This window comes from Cnephaeus nilssonii (assembly GCF_951640355.1).
Source record: "Cnephaeus nilssonii genome assembly, chromosome: 8".
NCBI classification, from domain to species: domain Eukaryota; kingdom Metazoa; phylum Chordata; class Mammalia; order Chiroptera; family Vespertilionidae; genus Cnephaeus; species Cnephaeus nilssonii.
The window spans coordinates 37,373,963-37,399,319 of record NC_137079.1 but is presented as its reverse complement, the minus strand read 5'-3'; the positions used below and the strand labels follow the sequence as shown (position 1 = coordinate 37,399,319).

General features: G+C 39.5%; 1 protein-coding gene across 4 annotated transcripts in view; it reads left to right on the top strand.

Annotated features, from left to right (window-relative positions):
* Nucleotides 1-25,357, top strand: part of ERCC5 (ERCC excision repair 5, endonuclease) — a 38,118-nt gene that overhangs the window by 11,986 nt on the left and 775 nt on the right. For 3 of the 4 annotated variants that reach the window (XM_079778682.1, XM_079778684.1, XM_079778685.1), the window contains 9 exons: nucleotides 1,154-1,361; nucleotides 1,663-2,760; nucleotides 5,824-6,071; nucleotides 6,420-6,539; nucleotides 6,997-7,210; nucleotides 9,563-9,707; nucleotides 16,787-16,989; nucleotides 18,283-18,365; nucleotides 20,063-20,982. In XM_079778682.1, the coding sequence (XP_079634808.1) occupies nucleotides 1,154-1,361; nucleotides 1,663-2,760; nucleotides 5,824-6,071; nucleotides 6,420-6,539; nucleotides 6,997-7,210; nucleotides 9,563-9,707; nucleotides 16,787-16,989; nucleotides 18,283-18,365; nucleotides 20,063-20,638 (2,895 nt within the window). In that variant the 3' untranslated portion in view covers nucleotides 20,639-20,982. Of the gene's footprint in view, nucleotides 1-1,153; nucleotides 1,362-1,662; nucleotides 2,761-5,823; nucleotides 6,072-6,419; nucleotides 6,540-6,996; nucleotides 7,211-9,562; nucleotides 9,708-16,786; nucleotides 16,990-18,282; nucleotides 18,366-20,062; nucleotides 20,983-25,357 lie in introns of those variants that run through there. The other variant, XM_079778683.1, reaches the window with a different exon arrangement.

The window sequence follows — 25,357 nt, the reverse complement described above, 5'->3', positions numbered from 1 at the left end:
GAAGTAAATTTATTTTTATTTCAGGGGAAAAATCCAGGCTCAGTCTACCTATCAAGCATTTTATTTCTTGAGTGTGAAAGGATCTTTGGCTGGTCTTTGAGAAAATAGAATTTGGATTATGTAAACAACAATGGGAAAGGGAGCAAGAGACAGTCCCTAATGACTTGCTCCACTTGCTTTTCTTTCTGCCACCACACAGCCACTGGGATCTGTAGACTAGGGTAGTACAGTGCAGCAGCTCATTGGGTGTGTAATTCTCACAGCTAAGGGAAGTTCCAAGTGATCCAGGTTGGGTCGTTGTGTCATCTCTACAGTGGGCAAATACAATCCGTGCACCGGGCCTCTAATATAGTATAAGGGTTCATCAAAAGATCTGCTTTTGATCCCAGATCTGTCACTTACTATCTATGCGCTTCTAGGAAGGGTACTTAACCTATTTAAGTCTTAGTTTTTTCATTTTTAGATTGGAGATACTGATATTTGTCTCATCGGTGGTTGAGAATAAAATGGGATAATATATATAAAAGTAATTAGAAGAATGCCTTACACAGGAAATGCTTTGCAAATGTCTACTATTTTTTTTTTAAAAGACATTCTTTTTATTTATTTATTTAGCCTTCCGCACACCCCCCACTGGGGATGTGCCCACAACCAAGGTACATGCCCTTGACCGGAATCGAACCTGGGACCCTTGAGTCCGCAGGCCGACGCTCTATCCACTGAGCCAAACCGGTTTTGGCAATGTTTACTATTAATAACTGTGGTTGCTATGATTTGTTGTTTATCTTTTGTGGGCCAGGGACTATGCTGGGCACTTTACTTGCCTATTTACTTACGTTCTAGAAAGTTGTCTCATCTGTTAAGCCATAATAAAAATATCACAGTGCCTGGCATGCATCACATGCTCAAGCCATGTATTTTTAATGAGTGATTAAATCATAAACAGTAGCCATGGTTTCTTTTGTTTTGCTCAATTCTTTTTGTTTTAAAGATTATGTTATTGTTTTTTCCTAAGTACTCAAATTTTACTTTTATAATATGAAAATACCACCAATGAAAAAAATTAACTGCTCTTTGTTCACCTTTTGGGAAAGAGATGGCTATATGGTAATATCTGTATTTAATATAAATTCATTTTACTTGTTTGCTTTAGGAGTCCAATGACTTTTCACAATACCAGCTCAAAGGCTTACTTAAAAAAAACTATCTCAACCAACACATAGAAAATGTCCAAAAGGAAATGAATCAGCAACATTCAGGACAAATCCAAAGGCAATATGAAGATGAAGGGGGCTTTTTGAAAGAGGTGGAGTCAAGAAGAGTGGTCTCTGAAGATACTTCACATTACATCTTGATAAAAGGTATTGGGCACCATCATTTATTTGACAGTTAAAAGCCAAAAATGTTTTGTGTCTCTGAACTCTATAAACTGCCACCCCTGGATAATATTAATGAAATCTACTTATGTAATAATAGTGTAAAGCTATTAATGGATTACCTATTTTAATGGGTTGTACCAACCCACTTTAATATTAACTAATGAGTTAACTCTTTCATTGCTGATTAAATGAAAATAACTCCATTTATGAGAATCAGAATACTCTTGTTCATGTTACTAGAAGTATTATACTGTAAATCTACATAGTTTTACTTTTTCTTAAGGTATACAAGCTAAGAAAGTTGCAGATATGGATTCAGAGTCTTTTCCATCTTCCAGCAAAATGCACAACATGTCTTTTGACATAAAGTCATCTCCATGTGAAAAACTGAAGCCAGAGAAAGAGCCTAATGCAACCCCTCCTTCTCCAAGAACTGTACTGGCCATACAAGCTGCCATGTTGGGAAGTAGCTCCGAAGAGGAGCTGGAGAGTGAGAATCAAAGGCAGCCCAATAAGAGGAATGCTTTTACTGCTGGAGATGAGGGCTCCGTATCACCACTGACTCTCCTGGCTATTCAGAAAGCTCTGGATGATGATGAAGAAGTGAAAGTGCATGCTGGGAATGATGTGCAGACTGGAGGGTCAGAAGCAAAAAAACTGGTTATGAGCAGTTCTGATGAGAAAACTGATGAAGGACTTCAAACAAGAGAGAGAAAAGGAATGCTGTTGACAACAGTGCCTCCTTCAACCAGTGTGAACTTTGTAGAGGAGCGTGTAACCTGCACTAATAATGAAAAAGAGGTAGCCGACTCAGCTCCTTTGTCAAGTACTGTCTTTTGTGAAGGCAGTGAATCTAACATTTCAAAAGAACAAATGTCATTTAGTCACAGGGTTAACAAAGCCTTTCAGACAAGTGATGAGCCTGTGGTTAATGATAGGAAAGATTCAGTTCCTTTAGAAAACACAGTGGTTATACACATGAATGCACCTGGGCTCCCGAGTGGAGGAGAACTGACATCAGCACCTCCTGTAAATCCAAGTTCTGTATCAGAGAATAAAGCATACACCAAAGTGCTTGAGATACAACAAGATCTTTGTCCATCTGAGGTTAAATATGATTCTTCTGTTATTTCAAGTAACGATGAATGTGAAAAAAATCCTGCTTCTAAAGTTATTGCTACTGTCAGTTTACAAGAAACAAGTAATGCACTAAGTATCCCATCAGAGGCAATAAGTAACTTAGAAAATGCTAAAGAGCATGAGAATTTCCTGAAAACCATCCAAGAATGTGAGACAATGGAATCTTCAGGCCAGGGTTTAATTTCAGCTCCAAAGTCCATGGAACCAATGGAAATCAACTCTGAGGAAAGTGAATCTGATGGTAGGTGCTTATTCTATTCTCTTGTAGAGATAAGGATGGTGGTACTTCACATTTGTGGGAACTGAGAGATCTTTTATTGTGGTCCAGTTGCCACTCTTTTCAGTTGATGACCTAGAGACCTGGAAAGGTGAAATGACTTTCCCAAGGGCACACAGCTAGTGATGGAATCTTGACCTTGCCTGTTTTGCTATTCTTTTTGTATTTATTTTTAAAGGGAAGGAGTACCCAAATTGGAGAAGATAAAAAGTTTCCTTTCAGTTCTTTTAACTTTATTTTGAATTAATTACAAACTTAAAGTCAAAAGAATATTATACAACATTCTGATTCCTTATCCAGTACCTCAGTGGCTGGGCATTTTACCACGTTGGCTTTATCATATCTCTCTATCTATATATATTATATATCTATATTTATTTTTGTATACACTTTATACAGCCAGACACCATTATTTATAGATTCCGTATTTGCAGAATTTATATGTAACCCCAGAATCAATACTCACCACACTGTTTGTGGTCACTGATGGACATGCATAGAGCAGCTAAAAATTTGAGTTCCACACTGTTCCCAGCTGAGGTTGAGCAAGGTGACACTCTGTCTTTTTGTTTCAGCTCTCCTACAGAGACCAGAGGGCGGAGATGGGAGAGAATAATGCAGTGTAGATCAAGAAGCTTTGGTTCTAGGGCCAGTTGGACAGGTTTGACTCTCAGCTCTGCACCAGTTAGTAGGGAGGCCTCAGGCAAGTCTTTTAACACCCCTGAACTTTGTTTTCTTGTTTATAAAATAAAGAAAATAGAATTTACCAAGATGGGTTGCTTTTAGGGTTTAGAATTATAAATATATTTCCTCGAGGTACAAAGTTTCAGTATTCAAGTATTTAGTGTTCTCAGTGACTTTATTTATAGAACATAACTGCTGCAAATAAGAAGAAATGACTATGCAGCCCCCTTAACTCCCCCCCTCCCCTAAACACACACCTGATAATATTTTTCCTAGTGTCTGCCAGGTTACTCAGTTTTAATGTTGGTATTTTCCCTTTGTAATGAGGAAGTATTTTATAGAAAGGAGTATTGGGGGCTATATAAATATGCTGTTACTAAACAAACCTTCACCCACTTTTTTTTAGCATCCATTGATGGTTTTTACCTGAATAAATTATGCTATCATGGTTGCCAATAGGGGTTTTTAAACTCTGTTTCTTATATATTGTTGGCATCCTACTATAAGGAAGATCTTTCCCTTCTCCCATTTATTATTTTTTGTATCAGTCTAAACTCATGGACTCCTATTTTATCTAGAAATTATGGTACTGCTATACTTTGTTGTTTGAATTGTCTCAGCTTTGGCCAGTATCTAGCTTGTCCCTTCAAATTGGCTCCTGTGACTTTTGACAATTACCTATTTTATTTTGAGCATTTCTTTATTTCCTGGCCAAGATATTACAGGTTTATCTTGTACTTTCCCTGCCCTTCCCTGAAACCAGCCATTTTGCCAAAGAGCCCTGGTTCCTTGTAATGGCATGGTGTTTAGAAACCAAGATCTGTTATTGGAGTATCATTGCTTCAGGCCCTTTTAGCAGCAGAGCCAGGACATATGTTTATACATACACACGTGCACGCACACATCTAATTTATCCCTATTTATATATTTAAGTCCATAAATTCACACTGATATTGGCACTTCCAGTCCAACATCACAGACTTTATTCTAGTCTCCACCTTCTTTGAAATTTCCCTAACAGTGAGGAACCTTGCTCCCCTTATCTTCAACATGGGTACTTATTTGCTTATTGCCTTTATTTATAACCATCTCCTGATCCCAGTGGCCTCTTCCTCGGTTTAGGCTGTCTCCTCACCCCAGGCCTCCGGCCCTGAGAGCCCTGCCCCCTCCATCCTGATTATGCCCTCTACCCCAGCCCACTGTGCCTGAAGGGATGGAAGGGAATCACCATACTTTTAAAAGAAAAGAACAGAGAGGAGGAAAAATGGAAGAGAAAGAGCTGTTTCTCTTGAGTACTTACCCAGGATTTCCCCCCCACTATGTGATAGCTTTATTCTTTGCTATTGAGTTGGGTTGTTTTCCTGAGCAGGATGCAGGGTGATTTCTTTCCTGGGTTCTTGTCCAGATAGATTCGAAGAATGAAGCCATGGACCAAAGGTGGTAGATGAAAAGGGTGGAAATTTACTGGAAGCAAATATAGACTCCCACGTAGGAAGGGGGAACCAAGGGGGTAACCCACCAAGCTCGTTTTTGCTAAGGTTTATAAAGGTGCAGTTCTTTGTCTCTTCATACTGCCTTTAATTGGTCACTCTTTTGCTGAATATCCACTTCAAAGCCCAAACCCCACGTAGTGTCTCCCTCCTTCTCTCCCTCTTCAGTGGTAGAATTCTCTATCTCCTGTGAAAATCTGTTTTCCTCTTTCTCCCATATGTCGACATTTCGCTATCCTCTGAAAGTTTGTTTCCTCTTTCTCCCCATACCCTGTGGCTTTTCCCTATCTTCTGTGAATGGTTGTCTTTCTCTCTCCCCTTATCCTCTGGCACCTCTTTTTTTCTTCTTCTTTGTGAATGTATGCCTTCTGGCAGCTCTAAGCCCTCACCTATGCCTTCCTCCTCCATGGATCTTTATTCCTAAAATTCCCTAAACCTGCCTATTTTATCCCTAAAACTCCTTTCACTATGTTCATAGTGAAATTGCATAAAACTTTAACAACCTCCCAAGATTGTTTACATACCCAGTAATTCTTCTTTTTGAATTTTAAAACAATAATAGTTAATTTAAAGAACATATTTGTATAAAGTTAATATGCAAATATTTGAAAGCTTGGTTCCTAATTAAAGACAGTGCCAGTTTTTGTTTTCATTGAAAAGGCTTATTTTGAAGTTATAGGCACCTATCATTAAATTTATTTAATAGTAATATGCTACTGTCACCTGTTTTCTATTACATTGAGGTCTTTTTAGGGTAAACAATTTTTCAGAATACTTTGGAAAGCCATTGATGATTTCAGGATAATTTTAATGTTTCAGTTGTAGATACAGTGACCTTATTATTTTGGTACAGGAAGTTTCATTGAAGTACAGAGTGTAATTAGTGATGACGAACCTCATACTGAGTTAGCAGAAGCTTCCAAACCTTCCTCTGGACAAGGTGAAGAGGAACTGATAGGAACTAAGGAAGAAGAAGCCACTGGTGACTCTGAGGGCCTCCTAAGAGACAACTCTGAAAGTGAGCCCTTGGGTATTGAGCCACATGAAGAAACTGAAAATGATGCAGACGATTCGCTCAATGAATGGCAAGATATTAATTTGGTAATAATGTTATGTCACGCTTTAACTAACTGTTAAGGAAGCCATGTTAAGTAGATTTTGAGTTTTAAGGAATTACTAGATAAATATTTATTAGCTATTTGCATGCATTTTTTTGTTCTTGCTGATGGTTCCTTTTATATGTAGGTTATTGTCTGGGAAAGTCTCCACTTTTGCTGTGATTTAGTGAGGGAACTAAAGATATTACAGACTTGCTCAGAAATCCAAGTAGAAATCTTCATAAGGGAAGAACTTATTTGTAATTTCAATCAGATTAAGTGCAGGCTTTTGTAGCAAATGAATTGAATTGGATTATTAATATGGTTATCTACAAATGAAATTATTTTGTAGGAGGAGCTGGAAACTCTGGAGAACAACCTTTTAACACAACAGAATTCATTGAAAGCTCAAAAACAGCAGCAAGAACGGATCGCTGCTACTGTTACAGGACAGATGTTTTTGGAAAGCCAGGTAGGTTTACCAACTTGGCCCTCCTTTTAAAAAAAAAATATTTTTCCTGCTTTCAGAGAGGAAGGGAGAGAGAGAGAGAGAGAGAGAGAGAGAGAGAGAGAGAGAGAGAGAGAGAGAGAGAAACATCAATGATGAGAGAGAATCATTGATTGGCTACCTCCTGCATGCCGCACACTGAGAATCGAGCCCGCACACTGAGAATCGAGCCCGCAAACTGGGCATGTGCCCTGACTGGAAACAAACCATGATCTCTTGGTTTATAGGTCGATGCTCAACCACTGAGCCATGCCGGCTGGGCTCCAACTTGGGCCTCTTTTAATAATATCTATTGATATTTTTACTCATTGTGATTCCCTGAGGGAAGGCATTAAATAAAATGTGTAAGCACTTCTTCCATTTCTGGGTCAAGGAAGGTACTGCATTTCAGTAGAGTCATTGTTTCTCTGTAACTCTTTAGGAACTTCTCCGCCTGTTTGGAATTCCCTACATTGAGGCTCCCATGGAAGCAGAGGCTCAGTGTGCCATTCTGGACCTGACTGATCAAACTTCCGGAACAATCACTGATGATAGTGATATTTGGCTGTTTGGAGCACGGCATGTGTATAAAAACTTTTTTAATAAAAATAAGTTTGTAGAATATTACCAATATGTGGACTTTCACAATCAGTTAGGTAAGACTTCAGAGTATGATTACTTTTCTGAAATTACCTTTAGAATTTGTATTGTAGTTTTTGCTTTCTAAGGAACTAATTTGATGCATTAATAGAAATGATAGGTCTGTTCAGTTTTCATATAAGTGATCTTTTGCTTATTAGAGGAATAGGATTTTTAAATTAGGTTTAAGAAATTAAAATTCTAGTATGATTCAGTGTTTTCTGCAATTTAATCATCTGACCTGTTTAAACTTTGGTTACCTGAGATCTTGAGAGTGAACCAAAGATGGTAGTGAGAGAAGGCAGGTGGGAGTCTCTCCTGCTGGATTCATGAACCTCATGGCCCTATACTAGTGTTTCTGGAAGTCTTTCTCCCATTTATCCAACAAGTATATATTTAGTGTTTTGTATGTGCCAGTTGTTGTTTTTTGGCCAGTGGTCGGCAAACCGCGGCTCGTGAGCCACATGCGGCTCTTTGGCCCCTTGAGTGTGGCTCTTCCACAAAATACCACGTGCGGGCGCGCACATACAGTGCGATTGAAACTTCGTGGCCCATGCGCAGAAGTCGGTTTTCGGCTCTCAAAAGAAATTACAATCGTTGTACTGTTGATATTTGGCTCTGTTGACTAATGAGTTTGCCGGCCACTGTTTTTGGCAATGAGGAAACAGCAAGAATAAAACCATCTAATAGAAACAGATGATAAAAAACAAATCAAGCCGAAACTGGTTTGGCTCAGTGGATAGAGCGTCGGCCTATGGACTGAAAGGTCCCAGGTTCGATTCCGGTCAAGGGCATGTACCTTGGTTACGGGCACTTCCCCAGTAGGGGGTGTGCAGGAGGCAGCTGATCAATGTTTCTAACTCTCTATCCCTCTCCTTTCCTCTCTGTAAAAAAATCAATAAAATATATTTAAAAAAAAACACAAGAAAACAAACAAACAAACAAAAAACAAATCATAATTGCACAGTTAGTGGTATATGCCATATAGAAAAATAAAGAAGTGAAAGACGAGAGAGTCACAGGAAGTGCATGTACTGTTTTATGTAGAGTTGTGGTTGGGAAAGGCTTTACTAATAGGTAACTTTTGGGCTGGGGCCTAAAGGAAAGCAAAAGCTAGTATTTTAGATATCTTGGAGATGAGCATGTCAGACAAGGGGACTAGCATGTGTAAAGGCCCTCAGGCACAAGCTTGATTGGTGTGTTCTGTGGAAGCAAGAGGTTGTTATGTATTGAATTATGTTCCCTCAAAATTCTTATGTTGTAGGCTTAACCCCCAGTACCTCAGAATGTGGCTGTATTTGGAGATAGCGTTTAAAGAGGTAATTATTAAATGAGGTCATTAGTGTGGGCCTACTCCAATCTGACTTGTGTCTTTATATGGAAAGAAGGTTGGAATATAGAGGAAAAAGGGAAGACCATGTGAAAACATATGGGGAAGACAGCCATCTATCTGTAAGTTAAGGAGAGAGGCCTTCAGAAGAAACTAACCCTGCCAACACCTTCATTTTAGACTTATAACCTCCAAAACTGTGAGGAAATAAATTCCTGTATTTTAAACCACTCAGTCTGGTCACTTGTGACAGCCTGAGCAAACTAAGAAAGAGAGGCCTGTGTGAGTGAATGAGTAGGAGAATGGCAAGAGTTAATATTGGAGAGGAAGGAGGAGACCAAAAACTAAGTATCGTTTGTCATGCTATAGAAAGGATTTGTGAGTGGATTGGGTGTGAAATTTGAGAGAAGGAGAATAGTCAAGGATGACTTCCCATCCTGAGAAGTTGGTAGAATAGACTCGCCATTAATGAGATGAGGGAAACTGGGGAAGGAGCAGTTGGAGCAAGAGAGAGAGGAAGATCCAGGTTTGGGTCTGTCACATCTGAGATGCCCATTACATATCCAAATAGAGATATTTGGTGATATAAGGTTATAGTTCAATATGTGTGATTGTGGGTCACAGGAGAAATCCAGGTTGGATAGCTAAATTTGTGGATCAGAGTATAGATGGTGTTTAATAGATGGTATTAAAAGTTGAGGATGCCCTCCTACAAAGGCGTGTCTGTGGTTCCCTGTCTTTGAACACGTAAGAATTGGAGGCAAAGAAATGTGGACTTGGAGAAGTCTGGAGCCAGCTTGCTCCCTGCAGGCTCAAGATCAACCATCCCACATAGGAAAAAAAAAAAAAAGTTGAGGATGGATGAAACTTTAAAATTCTTAATAGTTGGCCATTAAAAAATAATCTATTTTCTAATAGTAAATAAGAAATATCTTTGGCTGTTGGATGAGAATTGTTCATATAATAAAATGTTTATAAATGTTATGTGTAATGTTTATAAGATAAAATTAAAAATATATAATAATTTCTACTCTTATAGGATTGGACCGGAACAAATTAATAAATTTGGCCTATTTGCTTGGAAGTGATTACACAGAAGGAATACCAACTGTAGGTTGTGTTACAGCTATGGAAATTCTCAATGAATTCCCTGGACATGGCTTGGAACCTCTCCTAAAGTTTTCGTAAGTTCTATATTAATTTCTTTAATCCAGTTGTTCATATAAATACCCAGATTAACAAATAGAACTATTATTTACACCATGAACGGTTATAAATCATTGTTTATTAAGAAAATAGAAGGTACTGGTTGGTATTGCTAAAGTGTGTTTTCCTTATTCTAGAATTCCAATGAGATTAGAGACCCTGTTTTTTAGTGTTGCCCAGGCTTAACTAATTCAGGGGTACAAAGCCAGTCCTGTGGGATTTCCTAGATATACAGAAATTGCTGCTTTATTCATTCAAATATTTATTTAGACACTGCTAGGTTGGGATAGAAAAGATGACTTAAGTGATGGACCATTATAGACCATACCCTCAAGCAGTTGCCATGCTCTTGGGTGTTTCAGAGAAACAAATCATACTTGTACTGCTGTTTGTTGAGTGTTCTGAAAGAGGTAGGCCAAAGAGGGGAATGGAAATATAATGCCAGGAACTTTATATTAGGCACTGCTGTCCTTTTTCTCACTGCATGTATACTGTGATGTATTTAGTGGTGAGGTGCATTCCACATAGAACCTAGAGTTGTCCTACACTTGAGGCACACTCAATTTTGGAGATTCTGAGATGGTGGTAGTTATGAGTATGTCTGTGAAAGTAGTTCTTTCACAAGGTTATCCCTTGGTGACATCTTTAAAAAAATTGAAGTATAATTCACATACCATAAATGTCACTCTTTTAAAGTGTACAATTCATTGACTTTTAGAATGTTCATGAGATTGTGATGACATATTCTAATAATCTGTTTGTCATGAAATACTTTTTGGCAGCAGATGATTTAATGATTTTTTTAGAGTTCTATCCAGTTGTATCTCCTGTGTTTGAAAAATTCTGGATTATTCTGGTCTGAAGAATCAGTGTTGAGAATTAAAACTTAAATATAAAATTGTTTTAATGATTGCTGTCCTCCAGTTTTAGCACACACACCAATGTATTTTTCTTTATGCTTTTTATCTCTTTTCATAATTTTATTGTTGAGGAAATGTATACTGGAGGTAAGTTATTAGGTAGCATGTAGGTCATGATATTTAAATAACTTGAAAAACTACAAATCACTTTTTTATACAAATAACCCCATCTAATAAAAGACTAATATGCAAATTAACCACCACTCCGCTACACTCACCAGCCAACCAGAGCGAGTATGCAAATTAACCCCAACCAAGATGGCTGCAGCCACAGAGAGCAGGAGGGAGGCTTGGGTTTCCCTGGAAATGGAGGAAGCCAAGCTTTCCACACACCCTGGCGGGCCCAGGCCTCCACTCAAGGGTACAAAGTTTCAATTATAGAAGGTAAATAAATTCCAACAGAAATGGCGGCAGCCACGGAGCTGGAAGAGCAGGAGGCTGGGGTTGCCCCGGGCGATGGAGGAAGCCAAGCTTCTGCAGCCCTGGCCTGCTCAGGCCTTCACTCCAGGCTACAAAGTTTCAATTATAGAAGATACATAAATTCCAACAGAAATGGCTGCCGCCACGGAGCGAGCAGGAGGCTTGGCTCCACCACAGGCTACAAAGTTTCAATTGTAGAAGATAAATAAATTCCAGATACCAGGGCCTCCGCTTGGGTCGCCGGGGGGCATGGCTAGCCTGCAAACCACCACAGGCCCCTCGCCCAGGCCGCCCCATGCCCCAAAGGAACTCCCACCCTGATCCGGGACACCCTTCAGGGCAAACCAGCCGGCCCCCACCCATGCACCAGGCCTTTATCCTATCTAATAAAAAAGTAATATGCAGATCGACCATCATTCCAACACATAAGATGGCTGCCCCCATGTGGTCAAAGGTCCTGCCCCCATGTGGACACAAGATGGCCACCACAAGATGTCCAGCAGGGGAGGGCAGTTGGGAGGGACCAGGCCTGCAAGGGAGGGCAGTTGTGGGCGATCAGGCAAGCAGGGGAGGGCGGTTGGGAGGCACCAGGCCTGCAAGGGAGGGCAGTTGAGAGGGACCAGGCTTGCAAGGGAGGGCAGTTGGGGGTGATCAACCCTGCAGAGGAGGGCAGTTAGGGGTGACCAGGCCGGCAGAGGAGAGAAGTTGGGGGCAAACAGGCTGGCAGGGGAGCAGTTAGACATCAATCAGGCTGGCATGGGAGTGGTTAGGGGGTGATCAGGCTGGCAGGCAGAAGCGGTTAGGGGCAATCAGGAAGGCAGGCAGGCAGGCAAGCAGTTGGGAGCCAGCAGTCCTGGATTGTGAGAGAGATGTCCGACATCCCTTGAGGGTTCCCAGATTGGAGAGGGTGCAGGCTGGGCTGAGGGACACCCTTCCCACCCCCCCCCCCCCCCCCGGTGCATGAATTTCGCGCACCAGGCCTCAAGTCTATATATATAAAGAGCCAGGGTTGTAACATCCAAAACGACCGGAGGCTCGACCGAACACCAGGCTGCGTGCGCAGCAAGTGAGCAGGCTGAACTGCTGACCTCTTGGAGAGAGAGAGAGGCGGGGCTGATCAGTAGCAGCAGCGGCTGCTGATGAGGCCCGGAGAGAGAAGCAGAATGATCAGACCCTGCTTCTCTCTCCGGGCCTCGCCAGCAACCAAGCCTCTCTCTCCCAGAGGTCAGCAATTCAGCTCGCTCACCAGAAGCCTGGGGCAGCTGCTGATCAGCTCTGCCTCTATGATCAGGCCCGGAGATAGGCCCAGAGATGCTGACTGGCATAGAAACCGACCAATCAGAACCAAATCTGGGTAAATTGCGAGGAGCCAATGGCTGCCTAGGAGGCAGAGCTTTTGACGCTGACTGGCATAGAAACCGACCAGTCAGAACCTACTCTGGGTGAACTGTGAAGGCAGAACCTAAGGTGGGGGCTGAGGAGGGCTTTTAAGGGCAACAGCTGTTTGGTGTAAGGTGTAAGAAAGTGATTCAATTTTTTAATGACCGGTTTGGCAGTATAGTGCATATGGCTGGCTATTAGTCCAGATATAGGGATTATGTGTTTTTGTCTGCCAAGAGCATCTCCTCCTGCTGAAAAAGGCTCCCCCCCCCCCCCCATTTAAGCAATCCTATCCTATATAATCTATACTAATAAAAGGGTAATATGCTAATTAGACCAGGTCAACTGGCCATCTTCCAGATGTCCGACTTCCTTCTGGACAAAGCCATGGTGGTAGGGACTGAAGCAGAGGCAGTTAGGGGTGATCAGGCTGGCAGGGGAGGGCAGTTGGGGGTAAGATCAGGCCGGCAGGGGAGGGCAGTTAGGGGTGATCAGGCAGGCAGAGGCAGTTAGGGGCGATAAGGCCGGCAGGAGGGCAAGGTAGGGGCGATCAGGCTGGCAGGGGGGCAAGGTAGGGGCAGTCAGGCTGCCAGGGGGGCAAGGTGCAGGGGCGATCAGGCTGGCAGGGGGGCAAGGTAGGGGTGATAAGGCCGGCAGGCAGGGGAGTTAGGGGCGATCAGGCAGGCAGAGTGGTTAGGTGAGATCAGGCAGGCAAGTAGGCAAGTGGTTAGGAGTCAGTCATCCCGGATTGCAAGAGGGATGTCCGACTGCCGACAGTCAGACATCCCCCGTGGGGTCCCATATTGGAGAGGGTGCAGGCCGGGCTGAGGAACCCCCCCTCCGTGCACGAATTTCATGCACTGGGCCTCTAGTCCTATATAATTCTATATAATAAAAGCATAATATGCAAATAGACTGATCGGCAGGGAGTGGGGCTGGTGAGCAGGCAGCGCCAGGCTAGCCAAGGCTTGTGCCAGCAGGCAGTGGGAGGGGACGGCGATCAGGGGGCGGCGGCGACCAGTGGAGGTTGAGGGCTGATTGGGGGTGGGGTGTGGGGGTGGGAGAGCCAGCTGCTCGCTATCTGGCGCTATCCCCTGATCAGCCTGCCCGGTCGCCTCCTGCAGAGGGAGGCCAGACTGTGGCTTAGGCCTGCTCCCCATGAAGCTGTCAGTCAGACATTGCCTCAGGGCTCTAGGACTGCGAGAGGGCGCAGGCCCGCAGGCCGGGCTGAGAGACCCCTTTGAATTTTCATGCACTGGGCCTCTAGTAAATACATAATAGAAAAACTATAAAACATGTATTAAAAAGATTACAGTTAACATCACAGACTTTACACAGTATACTTATACATTTAATATATATAAATTTGATTCTTGAACAACACAGATTTGACAGCATGGGTCTACTTATATGTGGACTTTTTCAAGAACTATACAGTATTCCAGGTTTTGTATCTGGATTCAACCAACCATAGATTGAAAATAGCATTTTCAATCTGTGTTTGGGAATTGGCAGATGCAGAGGGCCAACTGTATGCATTGGGTCTTGGGCATCCATGGATTTTGATATCCACGGAGGATCCTGGAACCAATCCCTATTGTATATTGAGTGACGACTATAGTTAAATTTTTGGGGAGTCAAGGGTCAACTGTATACTCACACGTAAACACATGTATATTCACGTAAGTGTGTGTCTTTTTTTTTTTTTTTTTACAAGAATCCTATATCCTTTTTATGTTACCCATAACTCATTTGGTGATAGAACAAGGCATACATCAGTGTATAGATTTCTATCTTTGTTTTTAATGACCCCATAGTAGTTTTTTGAGGTGTAATGATTTATTTATTCAAATGCCTATTGTTATTTTTATTTTTTGAAGTATACACAATACTGATTTGAGTGTTCTTATATTTGGGTTCTTATCTGATTAGTATTTTAAGATAAGTGAAAATGATATGCAACTTTTCATTTTGGTGTCCTAATTATTAGTGAGAGTGATTTATTTTCATGTTTATTGACAATTTGCATCTCTGATTTAGTGTCTAGCCTGTTTGTGCCATTTTTCTTTTCTTTCAACAGTTTTTGTTCGTTTGTTGCCAGTTGAATGGTCTACATTTTCAGTTAGCTTTAGCAGTTTCTGCCTTTGGTCTTCCAGCTCATCATTGACAAATAAGGGCAGCCTGTGCAGTGCGTGGGTCAGGAGGGTTAGGACAAATGAAGAGGGAAAGAGCGAGAGAAGCAGTGGAAGAGCAGTAGAACTGAGAATGTTGCTTTGATTTCTTCTCTGCTTTCCCCTTCTCCCAACCAGACTCTGGCGAGTCACTCCCCCATTACAGTAGTGCTTCTCTGGGCCTCAGGCTGAATTCAGTCCAGGTGTTCTTGGTTTGGCCTACACTGTGCTCTTCTTTAATTTTGAATTGGCTATCAACATTTAAGTTTGGGGAGATTTCACAGAAAATTGTAACTTTTTTGGGAGGAAAAGGAGATCTGAAAATACTGGCCCCAAATCCCAAATGAGCCCCCAAACAGCTGGGGTGGAGAATAGCTGTTCACACTGACTTGGACAAGGCACAAATATTTCAATTTTATCACCGAGGCTATCACTCCCTATTGTGTTCCCCACACCTAAGCTGATTGGCAGATGCCATCTTTCATCTTTTGTTAAAGGCTTGGCTCTCTTGCTTGAAAGAGGGGTGATCCTTTTGGTTTGAGGGGCTCACCCCGTGTTGTGCTGATCCTTCTATCTAACGATTATGATGACTGTTTCAGAGACGAAATTCAAACAGAGTAGGGAGATATATTGGTATCTTCTTTCTCAGTGCACTCTTGGAAACAATAATGTAAAACTGATGAAGAAAGATTATTTTTTTCCTTTTGTATTTTTTTCCCCTTTTGCATTTTGATCCTACAATAAAAATCTGTAGTTACCCTTTTTAGCACTAGATGGCACTCCTGCATTAGCTAAGTGAAACTGGCTGAGCCAATAAATCTGAGTTGCTAATAGGAATTCATATGTGAAGCAGTGGAACGTGAGATTTTTTGTTTGTTTGTTTTTTTAGGTTCTATTGACTGTATAGACTGGTAAAGGTTATATTTATGTTTTAACTTTTATACCATTTTTAAAAACTGTATAAATTCTTCTGGTTATCTGTTGCCACATTATAAACCACCTTCAAACAGCAACTGTCATTAATTTTGGTCATGAATCCTCACTGGTCAGGCCATGTCTGTGTGTGTCATCTCTGTTCCATGTATGTTAGGGGACTGCTCACCTGGACTAGAGCATTCACTTGCGATGACTCGCACACATGGGTGGCAGTGGTGCTGTCACCTAGGAGCTCGGGCATAACTGGGCTGTTGGCCTTGGACCTTCTCTATCTGGACCTCTATATAAGCTGGGCCTTCCTTTGAGCGTGTTGGCTGCTTCCAAGGCAAATTACCCAAGTGACAGGATGTGGAAAGTAGTTGCTGAGGGCTTGGGACAGTGTCACTTCTTCAGTCACAGAGCCCACCTGGCTCAAGGGGAGGGGATGTGGATTCCACTTCTTGAAGGTAGAGGAGTCAAAGAATATGTGGCTATCTTTAACTTGCCATAATAATTGATGTTCATAATGGAAAAACTGAAAAATGAATAAAATATAAAGAAGAAAATGGACTGCTGTATTCTTGCTTATAGCATTGCCTAGCATGTAGTGAAATAATGTTGCTTAAATATTTCTGTTTTTTTTCTCCCTTTCTCCACTTTATACATTTTTTTCAAAATTGGAATTATAATATATGTAGAATTATGTCCTGCATTTTTAAAATGTCACATGTTCTTGATATTTTTTACATTTTATGAAATATTCTTGGGTCCATTATTGTACTTAATGCAAGGTAAAAAATACAGGTAGGTATATTACTTCCATTTTATCTCTGAGAAAGAGACCCAAAAAAGTTGTGACTTTTTTATGAGTATGGGCTCTGGAGGGAGATTGTCAGGGTCTGATTGTATCAACCCCAGCTGTGAAATCTTGAGTAAGTGACTTCTCTTTGAGTTCACTTTCCTTGTCTGTGAGGTGAGGACAATAATAGGTCTGTGCTTATGTGATAATTGGGTGTGTAGAACAGTTAACACAGTGCCAAACAGAGTAATCTTTAATCAATGTTTGCCATCATTATATATTGTGGTTAATAGCACTAAAAATAATAACATTTGTATTCTGTAGGTCATAGGATTTGTTTTGAAGTTCAGAATTAAGTTTTTGTTTTCTAACTTTAAGTTGAGCTCTTCATCTCTAGTGCATCTACTATAATGTCTTACTGCTTTATAAAGACTTGTTCCTTTGCCTTATAGAGAATGGTGGCATGAAGCTCAAAAAAATAAGAAGATAAGACCTAATCCTTATGACACCAAAGTGAAAAAAAAGTTACGGAAGTTGCAACTCACACCTGGCTTTCCTAACCCAGCTGTTGCAGATGCTTACCTCAAACCTGTGGTGGATGACTCCAAGGGATCATTTCTGTGGGGGAAACCTGATCTTGAGAAAATTAGAGAATATCCTTTTACTTAAAACATAAAGGAACATTGAGCCAAATTTGTGCTTTGGTTTAAAACTTATGGAACATGAACTTGGATTTCTAAATATTTCATTTTTCTAAGACACTTTTTTCTTTTTTTATGGTAAAATGCATATAAAATTTGTATTCTTACTCATTTTAGGTATACAGTTCAGTGGTATTAAAACATTCACATTGTTGTACAACCATCAGAGCCATCCATCTCAACTCTTTTCATCTTTTACAACTGAAATTCTATACCCATTAAACAGTAATTCCCCACTCCCTCAGGCCTGTCCCTAACCATTACCATTCTACATTCTGCCTATGATTTTGACTATTTCAAGTACCGCATATATAAGTGGAATCATACAGGACTTGTCTTTTGTGACTGGCTTTTTTCACTGAGCACAATGTCCTCAAGATTCACCCATGTTGTAGCATGTATCAGAATTTCCTTTCTTTTGAAGGCTGAATAATATTCTGTTGTATGGATATACATACCACATTTGGACACTTGGGTAGTTTTCACATTTTAGCTATTGTGAAAATATCCTTAGTGTTAAAAGAGGATCTTTATTTGAAATAAGTAGTGATAGAATTCATAGATTTAACAACATACTTAAGTATGTTGAAAGAATGGAAAGAGAATTAGTTTTTTTATTTTTATTACTGATGTTCCTTTCTGCATATTTAAATAATTATTTGGTTAGATGTTTTAAAGTTTGCAATAGAATTAATCTAACTACAATTTTTTTTTTTCTTTCAAAGAAATAGGTGTATCTGCAACTTTTTAAAAAAATATATATATTTTTATTGGTTTCAGAGAGGAAGGGAGAGGGAGAGAGAGAAATAGAAGCATCAACGATGAGAGAGAATCATTGATTGGCTGCCTCCTGCACGCCCCTTACTGGGGATCTAGCCCACAATCCAGGCATGCGTCTTAACCGAGAATGGAACCATGACCTCGTGGTCGACGCTCAACCATTGAGCCACACAAGCCGGGCAGCAACTTGTTTTTATTCTATGTTCATGTTTTTTCATAGTCACGAGTGTTTGATGTTCTAAAATGAGAGTTGGTATGTTTTATCTTGGAGGAGATTGAAAAGAACGTAGTGTCAAATGATTATGGAGTAATTTGTTTTGTTACTCCTTTTCCTATTTTTAATCTTATAAATATGAAAATCTTCAGAGATATGGAAAGTGGAATCAAGGATGGGTTTTTGGACCTTTTTATATATTACTTATTTAAGTGTCTTTAGAAATGTGTATAAGTCTTAACTGCCTGCATATTTTGTCAGCGGTATTTCGGCTGGAACAGGACAAAGACAGATGAGTCTCTGTTTCCGGTATTAAAACAACTGAATGCCCAACAGGTAATCATGGTGGCTCTTTTCCCAAGTTCAGGATAAAGAGTATTCTTTTATTTTAGGGCTGTAACAAACATTTTTTTAAATGATTAAATGAGAACAGAAGAAAACAATAAAAGAAAAATTGGACTTTATCTTTATTTTCTAGTGTCACTGTTAGGGCTGGACTTCGTGCTTTCAATTCATTCTGACTTTAATGGATTGTACACTGAGGTGTTTATAATTAAATATTTTATGCTTTTAGAGCTATTTTTATTTTTAACAAGTCTAGTAAGTGTCCAGTTCAAAGCAAATCTGACCATTAATGTCTTAATGCTCTTTAATTCTGTGGAGGAATCATGAAAGGTAGAAGTTCAGTCATTATTATATATCAGCAGGAAAGATTTTTGAGGAGAAAAGAGGCCTTTGTATGGTCCTCAGTTCCCCTATGTAGGTAACTGCATCTTGTTTATACATGAGTATGTTCATACCCAGATAGAAACCTTCTCCAACCCCAGAGAAAACCCACAAAACATACATACAAGTAAACCATCTAGGTAGAAATGAGCCATATCCTGTAAGATATATGTTTAAGTTAAATCTTTTCCCATTAGGATCAGTTAATTTTGAAAAAACAAAAAACAAAAACATAAAACTTAGACATCATTTCCAAAAACCAATTGTTTGATTACTTTCTGTACAGGAAGCATTGTTCGCCAGCAGACAAAAAGGCTAGTTGGCTTAGTGACTGATTACTACTCCCTAATTTAAGATAACTTTTTTGGTAATGTTTTTCTCCTTTCATTGTAGAAGTTAATATAAGTTTATAGCTCCAAAATTAAAAAGTAAAGAATTAAAATTACTTATTATATACATTTTCTAATAGAGATGTTAACATTTAGTTTTTTTTTTAATTTCCTCTTTTTCCTACATATATTTATTATACATATATCTAAGCCCCCCACCTATTAATGTACCTTTTTTCTATGTCTTGCATAATTTTTATAATTTTAAATGACCAGATTCCATTTTATCAGAGATTTAACTTCATTGGTTCAGTTCACTTAGTGGACCTTTAATTGTCAGGTTTTTAGAATGTTGTGATGCACACATTAGGCATAACTTTCCCAAATGTAACTATTTTTAAAGAATGTCTTCCTAAAAGTGACATTCTGATCACGTTGACATTTTGATCATGCTGATCAAAAGGCATGAATATTTTATGCCTTTTAATATATAATACTGTGAATTTGCCTCCTAAAAGTTTTGTGTGATAATAATATTTTTAAAAGAAGGAAATAGCAGAATTTAGATCCCGTGAAATTTTGTTCCTGCATAAGAACACGATATATTTGGCTATTTGTAAAATATTTAACTTTCTTTGAGTGCCTCGGAAGGGATTTCTTATTTGACATGTGGACAGAGGAATTAGTTGATAGACGTGATGCACATACTGCATTAAATATGATCTAGAAAGTAAAATTTACTGTTAGTAAATTTGGGAGAAAACTGGCTTTTGAGAGAGAATGAATTAATATTCTCTGAAGCATCATTTAACACATTAAGCGCCCTGTCAGTCACCGGTGACTGACACTATACTTTCCATCTGGAAGACAAAACAGGCTGGGCGCTTAACGTGTTAATGCTAGTGATCAAGGTGAGACTCTCAGATATGCATTAGAAACTTATTTGTCTGATTTATTTTTATTTTATTTTATTTTTAGACCCAGCTCCGAATTGATTCTTTCTTTAGAGTAGCTCAACAAGAGAAACAAGATGCTAAGGGTATTAAGAGCCAGAGACTTAACAGAGCTGTGACGTGTATGCTGAGAAAAGAAAGAGAAGAAGCAGTTTCTGTTGCCATGGAGAAAGAATTTGAGTTCCCTGATAAGGCAAAAGGTAAGGCCCAGAAGAGAAGCATAGCAAATAAATGGAAAGAGCCGTCAAGTCTGAAAAGAACGAGGCTTTCAGATGCTAAAGGAGAAAGTAAATGTGGTGGGTTTTTGGAGGAAGCCTACATCTCACAATCATCTGATGCATCCTCAAGTGAGGATGCAGAGTGTTTATCTTTAATGAACATGCAGCAGGGAAAAGCAGCTGGAGAGGCAAAAATCAGCTCTTCAGATTTGCAGAACACAGTGAAACCTGATCCTGTAAGGGACGAAGGTGCCACTACAAGCAGCTCTAGTGAAGATGACGGAGAGAAAACAAAACCAGTCATGGTGACTGCCAGATCTGTGTTTGGGAAGAAAAGGAGGAAACTGGGAAGCACAAGAAGGAGAAAGAAAAACCTAGTTTAAACGTGTACTAGTATTCTCTGTAATTGGATACAACTTACATTCATTGTGAGGGAATAATAAAATTAAATGTATCTGCACAGTCTTTGTATTTTAAAAATATGGATGCTTGCCCTAGCTGGTTTGGCTTAGTGGATAGAACATCCGCCTGGGGGTTGAAGGGTTTTTCCTGGGTTCAACTTCAGTCAAGGGCATATATCTTGGTTGCAGGCTCAACCCCTGGCCCCAGGTCGGGGTGTGTGTGGGAGGCAACCAATTGATGTGACAGCGAAGTTTCTCTCAGTCTCTTTCCCTTCTTTCAACTACCTCTAAAAATTAAAAATAAAAATAAAAATATGGATGCTTAACTTGACACATAATTATTTTTCAATGTGTTACATTTTTCTAGTGTTTTATTTTATTTTATTTTATTTTTTTACCTCATTGAATATTTCCTTGTACTCACGGGCTTTGTTTATGTTTGTTATTGTACAATGCCTGATGCTTTCTGACAATATTAGAAAACAGGAAAAAGGATTTATATTGCTCAATATTCACTCTTGATACACATCCCTCTGACTTTCCAACCTAGATGAGGAGAAAAATATCCTTATTTCTCATTGCACAGCAGTGGCAGTTACACTATGAACTACACAGTCTTGTCCCCCACTGCTTTCCATTTCCCTCAGGGTCCCCTTAAAAGAGTAGCAAGACGGAACCTCACTGCTGCAGCATACTTGAAGAGTATATCTTCTGTGATTCGGAGACGTTAATGGAGTGCATGATTCCACCTGTGAGCATTACCTGTATGGTAACCTCTGTACCATGATGTTCTCCTTTTAAAGTTCTTCAGTTGTTCCAAGCTGACTTCTGTGTAAAGGTGGCTGGGGCGGGGGTGGGGGTTCAGGGCTGTAGTTGAACAGGGGTAGGTGGGTTAACTTTATGAGTGGCTTCTAGAGGTTGATTATTGTTAACAGAGTGGCCCAGCCAAGGTAAGTTTGTGATTCCTATGCCTTTTCTGGCATTTTGGTATTTTCATCTTTCCTTATTTCCTTCCTAAGTCTAAATAGTTGAAAATCTTCAACAATGGAAACTAAATTCAAATAAATACCTTTCAACAATCTGAATGACCCCTGGATGCTTTTTATAGGCTCTCACTTATATTTACTTTGCAGCCCACTCCCCAAATATTTGGACTACAGTTGCTGTTTTTCTTTGCTCACTATTTATTCCTTTCTCATTTGAAATATATCTTCTGCTTCTGTCAGTCTTCTCTAGCAGCCTTCTTCTAAAGTCAACAGTAACTTCCATACAAATAACCTTGTCTCAATGCTTCTTTTCTCTCAAGATATTTGAAGCAGAATAGTTTTGGGGTGAGGGGCAAATTAACTATGTTTTTCTAATTTCTCAAAACTACTTATAATTGGGAGTTTTCCACATATGTGTTTGTAGGTAGGATAATAGTCATTCTGCTAAAGAAATTAATTTTGTTGCCTTTGATTAATCACTTATATTTGTTTTGCCCTGTAATAGCTGGCATGAAGGCTAAGCTGCTGTAACAGATGTTCATAGACAGTGGCCTGAACAGCTGGAACATTATCTCTTACTCAGTGGTCTGGCCCATCTGAACTGGTTATGCAGTTGTGTACCATGAGTCATTCAGGTCTCAGGTTCAGCCATTACCTAGTCTTACTTGAGTGGTCACCTGGGTCACACTACATCTGCATTTCTACCTGCTGGAAGAGGAAAGAACCAAAGTCCAGGGCAAGCAGAATATCTTATGTTAAAGGTGACTAGAAAAATCACTTTTATTCCCATTCAATTGATCAGAATTGAGCATCACAGTCAGAATCTACTCGGAATACTAAAAATGTCATGTACCCAGGAAGAGGGGGAAAAGCGATATTCAGGACTATTAGTAGCTTATGCCATAGGTACAGTATTTCTAGGACAGTTTGATATATCCTTTTTTCCTCAAAACTTGTGACCAAAATATATCCTTTTATAAGGGAAGCACCTATTTATTTTTTTAATATGTTTTGATTTCAGAGAGGAAGGGAGAAGGAAGAGAGAAACATCAATGATGAGAATCATTGATCGGCTGCCTCCTGCACACCCCTCACTAGGGATTGAGCCCACAATCTGGACATGTGACCTGACTGGGAATTGAACCGTGACCTCCTGCTTCATAGGTCGATGCTCAACCACTGAGCCATGCCAGGAGGGTGGAAGAATCTCGTAGAGATGTTTACCAGCTTTACCAAATTCACCCATCTGGTATGAAAACATTGTAGCCTGAACCAAAATCTAATTTGAAATTCAAGGTGCTGTTTTACTTATAAAATAGTCAAACATCAGCAAAGCAGATTTATCATTATTCAAAGCAAGTTGGTATGCCTATAACTTACTTAGGATGATTACCGTTGTATACAGTTTTTTCAAAATTATCTTTTAGCTCATTAATATTTTAATTAGCTTTCTCTGCATTTGCATCTATTGAGCATTATATTTCTTATATTTTCAGTTCTATTTGGCCCATTTTTTATAGATTCCAGTTCTCTGGTGTAATTCTTGTCATCAATTTTTGAACATTTTAATCACCGTTACGTTGAAGTCTTTATCAAACAACTACAGTATCTGGGTTACCTCTGGGTTTCTATTGTCTCATTCTTGGTATGGCTAATTTTGTCTGAATGCTGGACATTGTTTATTAAAACTTGTAGATTGCCTAAATCTTCCTCTAGAGAGGATTCCAGAAGGCATTCTGGCAGGCAGCAGAGGGTAAGATCACCTCATTCGAATATGAACTGAGTGAATTCAAGTCTGGTTTGCAGTCTTTGTAAGACTACATCTTCTAGTCCACCCCCCTCCCCCACCCCCCATTTCCTAAAAAGTAAGTTTTGAGGGGTACCAACTGACAGCCAGGTGTTTCTCTCCTTTTGAGCTTTGCTTTGCTTTTACCTACTTTATGCCTAGAAAATTAGCCTCTTGCTTTAAACATCTTACTGAGCAAAATATCTTGAGTGTCATGTCAGGCTTTCTTCTCTGTCCCTTTCTGGGGTCTTGGATTCTCAATTCTTGGCTGCCTTGCCAGCTTCAAACACTATTCTTTGTCTTCCTAGTTTTATGTGATTGCCTTAAACTCTTCTGGCATCCTTCCTTCTTGTCCTCTCCTTGACTTCTCAGCCTCTTTGCACCAATAATCAGCAAAAATACGGAATTCTTATCTATCTTAGCAGCTCTCTGATGCCTTCTTGTGTGTGTGTTGTGTTTGAGAGAGAGGGAGAGTTTAAAATCTACCTTTCTAATTCTCAATATAAGCAGAGCAATAAGCTACATAAAGCTGGAGGCAGAAGTCTCTATGTCTTTTTTAAACAGTGCAATATAATTAAGATAATCATTGTCATCATGTCAATTTAGATCACAGATTTTCAACTGGTGTGCTGCAAGAATTTTTAAAACATTGATACCTGACCTCTCTCTTCTTAGATTGTAGAAAAAGAAAAAGACATTAGGCAACACAATAACCATCCTGTGTGAATGAATTAAAATTATACCTATTTTGCCCAGCTGGTGTGGGTCAGTGGTTGAGTGTCGACCTATGAACCAGGAGGTCATGGTTTGATTCCCGGTCAGGGCATATGCCCAGATTGGGGGCTAGATCCTCAGTAGGGGCCATGCAAGAGGCAGCCAATCAATGATTCCCATCATTGATGTTTCTATCTCTCCCTCTCTGAAATCAATAAAAAAAAGATATTAATTATACCTATGTTTTGTCAGATCAGCAAAAAATATATATATTTTTTGGTGTGCCGCAGAATTTTCGTAATTTATGTGTGTGCCATGAGATGAAAATGGTTGAAAAGCACCATTTTAGATGATTGTTTTAAGAATTCTGCCTCTTAGGAAATCCATCAGTGAGGTTTCATAATCTTTAAAATAGATCCTTGAAAAAGACAGGTGATTTTTATTCACCAAATGAGTCTTTATTCTTGTTTTGAAAAGAGCCATAAAGAGAGAATGCCTTCTGCCTAGAATTAACTGCCTATAAATAAGTTTAAATTGTTTAGGAATTTGCAGTTTCCAGAATGTTTTTCACCTATCACACTCATCCAACAAATATATATTGTGTGCCATTTATAATCCTGTTTTATAGATGAGGAAGCTAAGAAAACACTACATAAGTGCCTAAAAATCATAAGCTGATTATTGACAGGAATAACTAAAATTGGGCTCCCAGACCACTAGTCCTGTCCTATATATTAACTTGACCTCAATTCAACTTTGTATACATTATGGTATGTAAAGTATTTCTTAGCACCTGCATTCACACACTCCTGAGTTTATTGAACTTTACAACATTGGTTTTGTTACCCATAACAACTTACTATTAAGGATATTTTCATTAAGAATAGAACTGCCATATGATGAAATAAATCGGATGGAAGAGGACAAAAATGTATGATTTCACTCATGGAATATAAAACAAAAAGTAACAAATGAACTAACAAACTCATAGAGATAACAGAATGGTGATTACCAGAGAAGAAAGGGGGTTGGGTGGGCAGAGTGAAGTGGGTAAAGGGGTCAAATATACGGTAACAGAAGGAAACGACTTCAGGTAGTGAGCATGCAATAGAATGCACAGATGTTGAATTATAATTTACACCTGAAAATTATTAACCAGTTACTTTTACCCCAATAAATTTAATTTTAGAAATACATTTTCAGTGAACAGGGGTA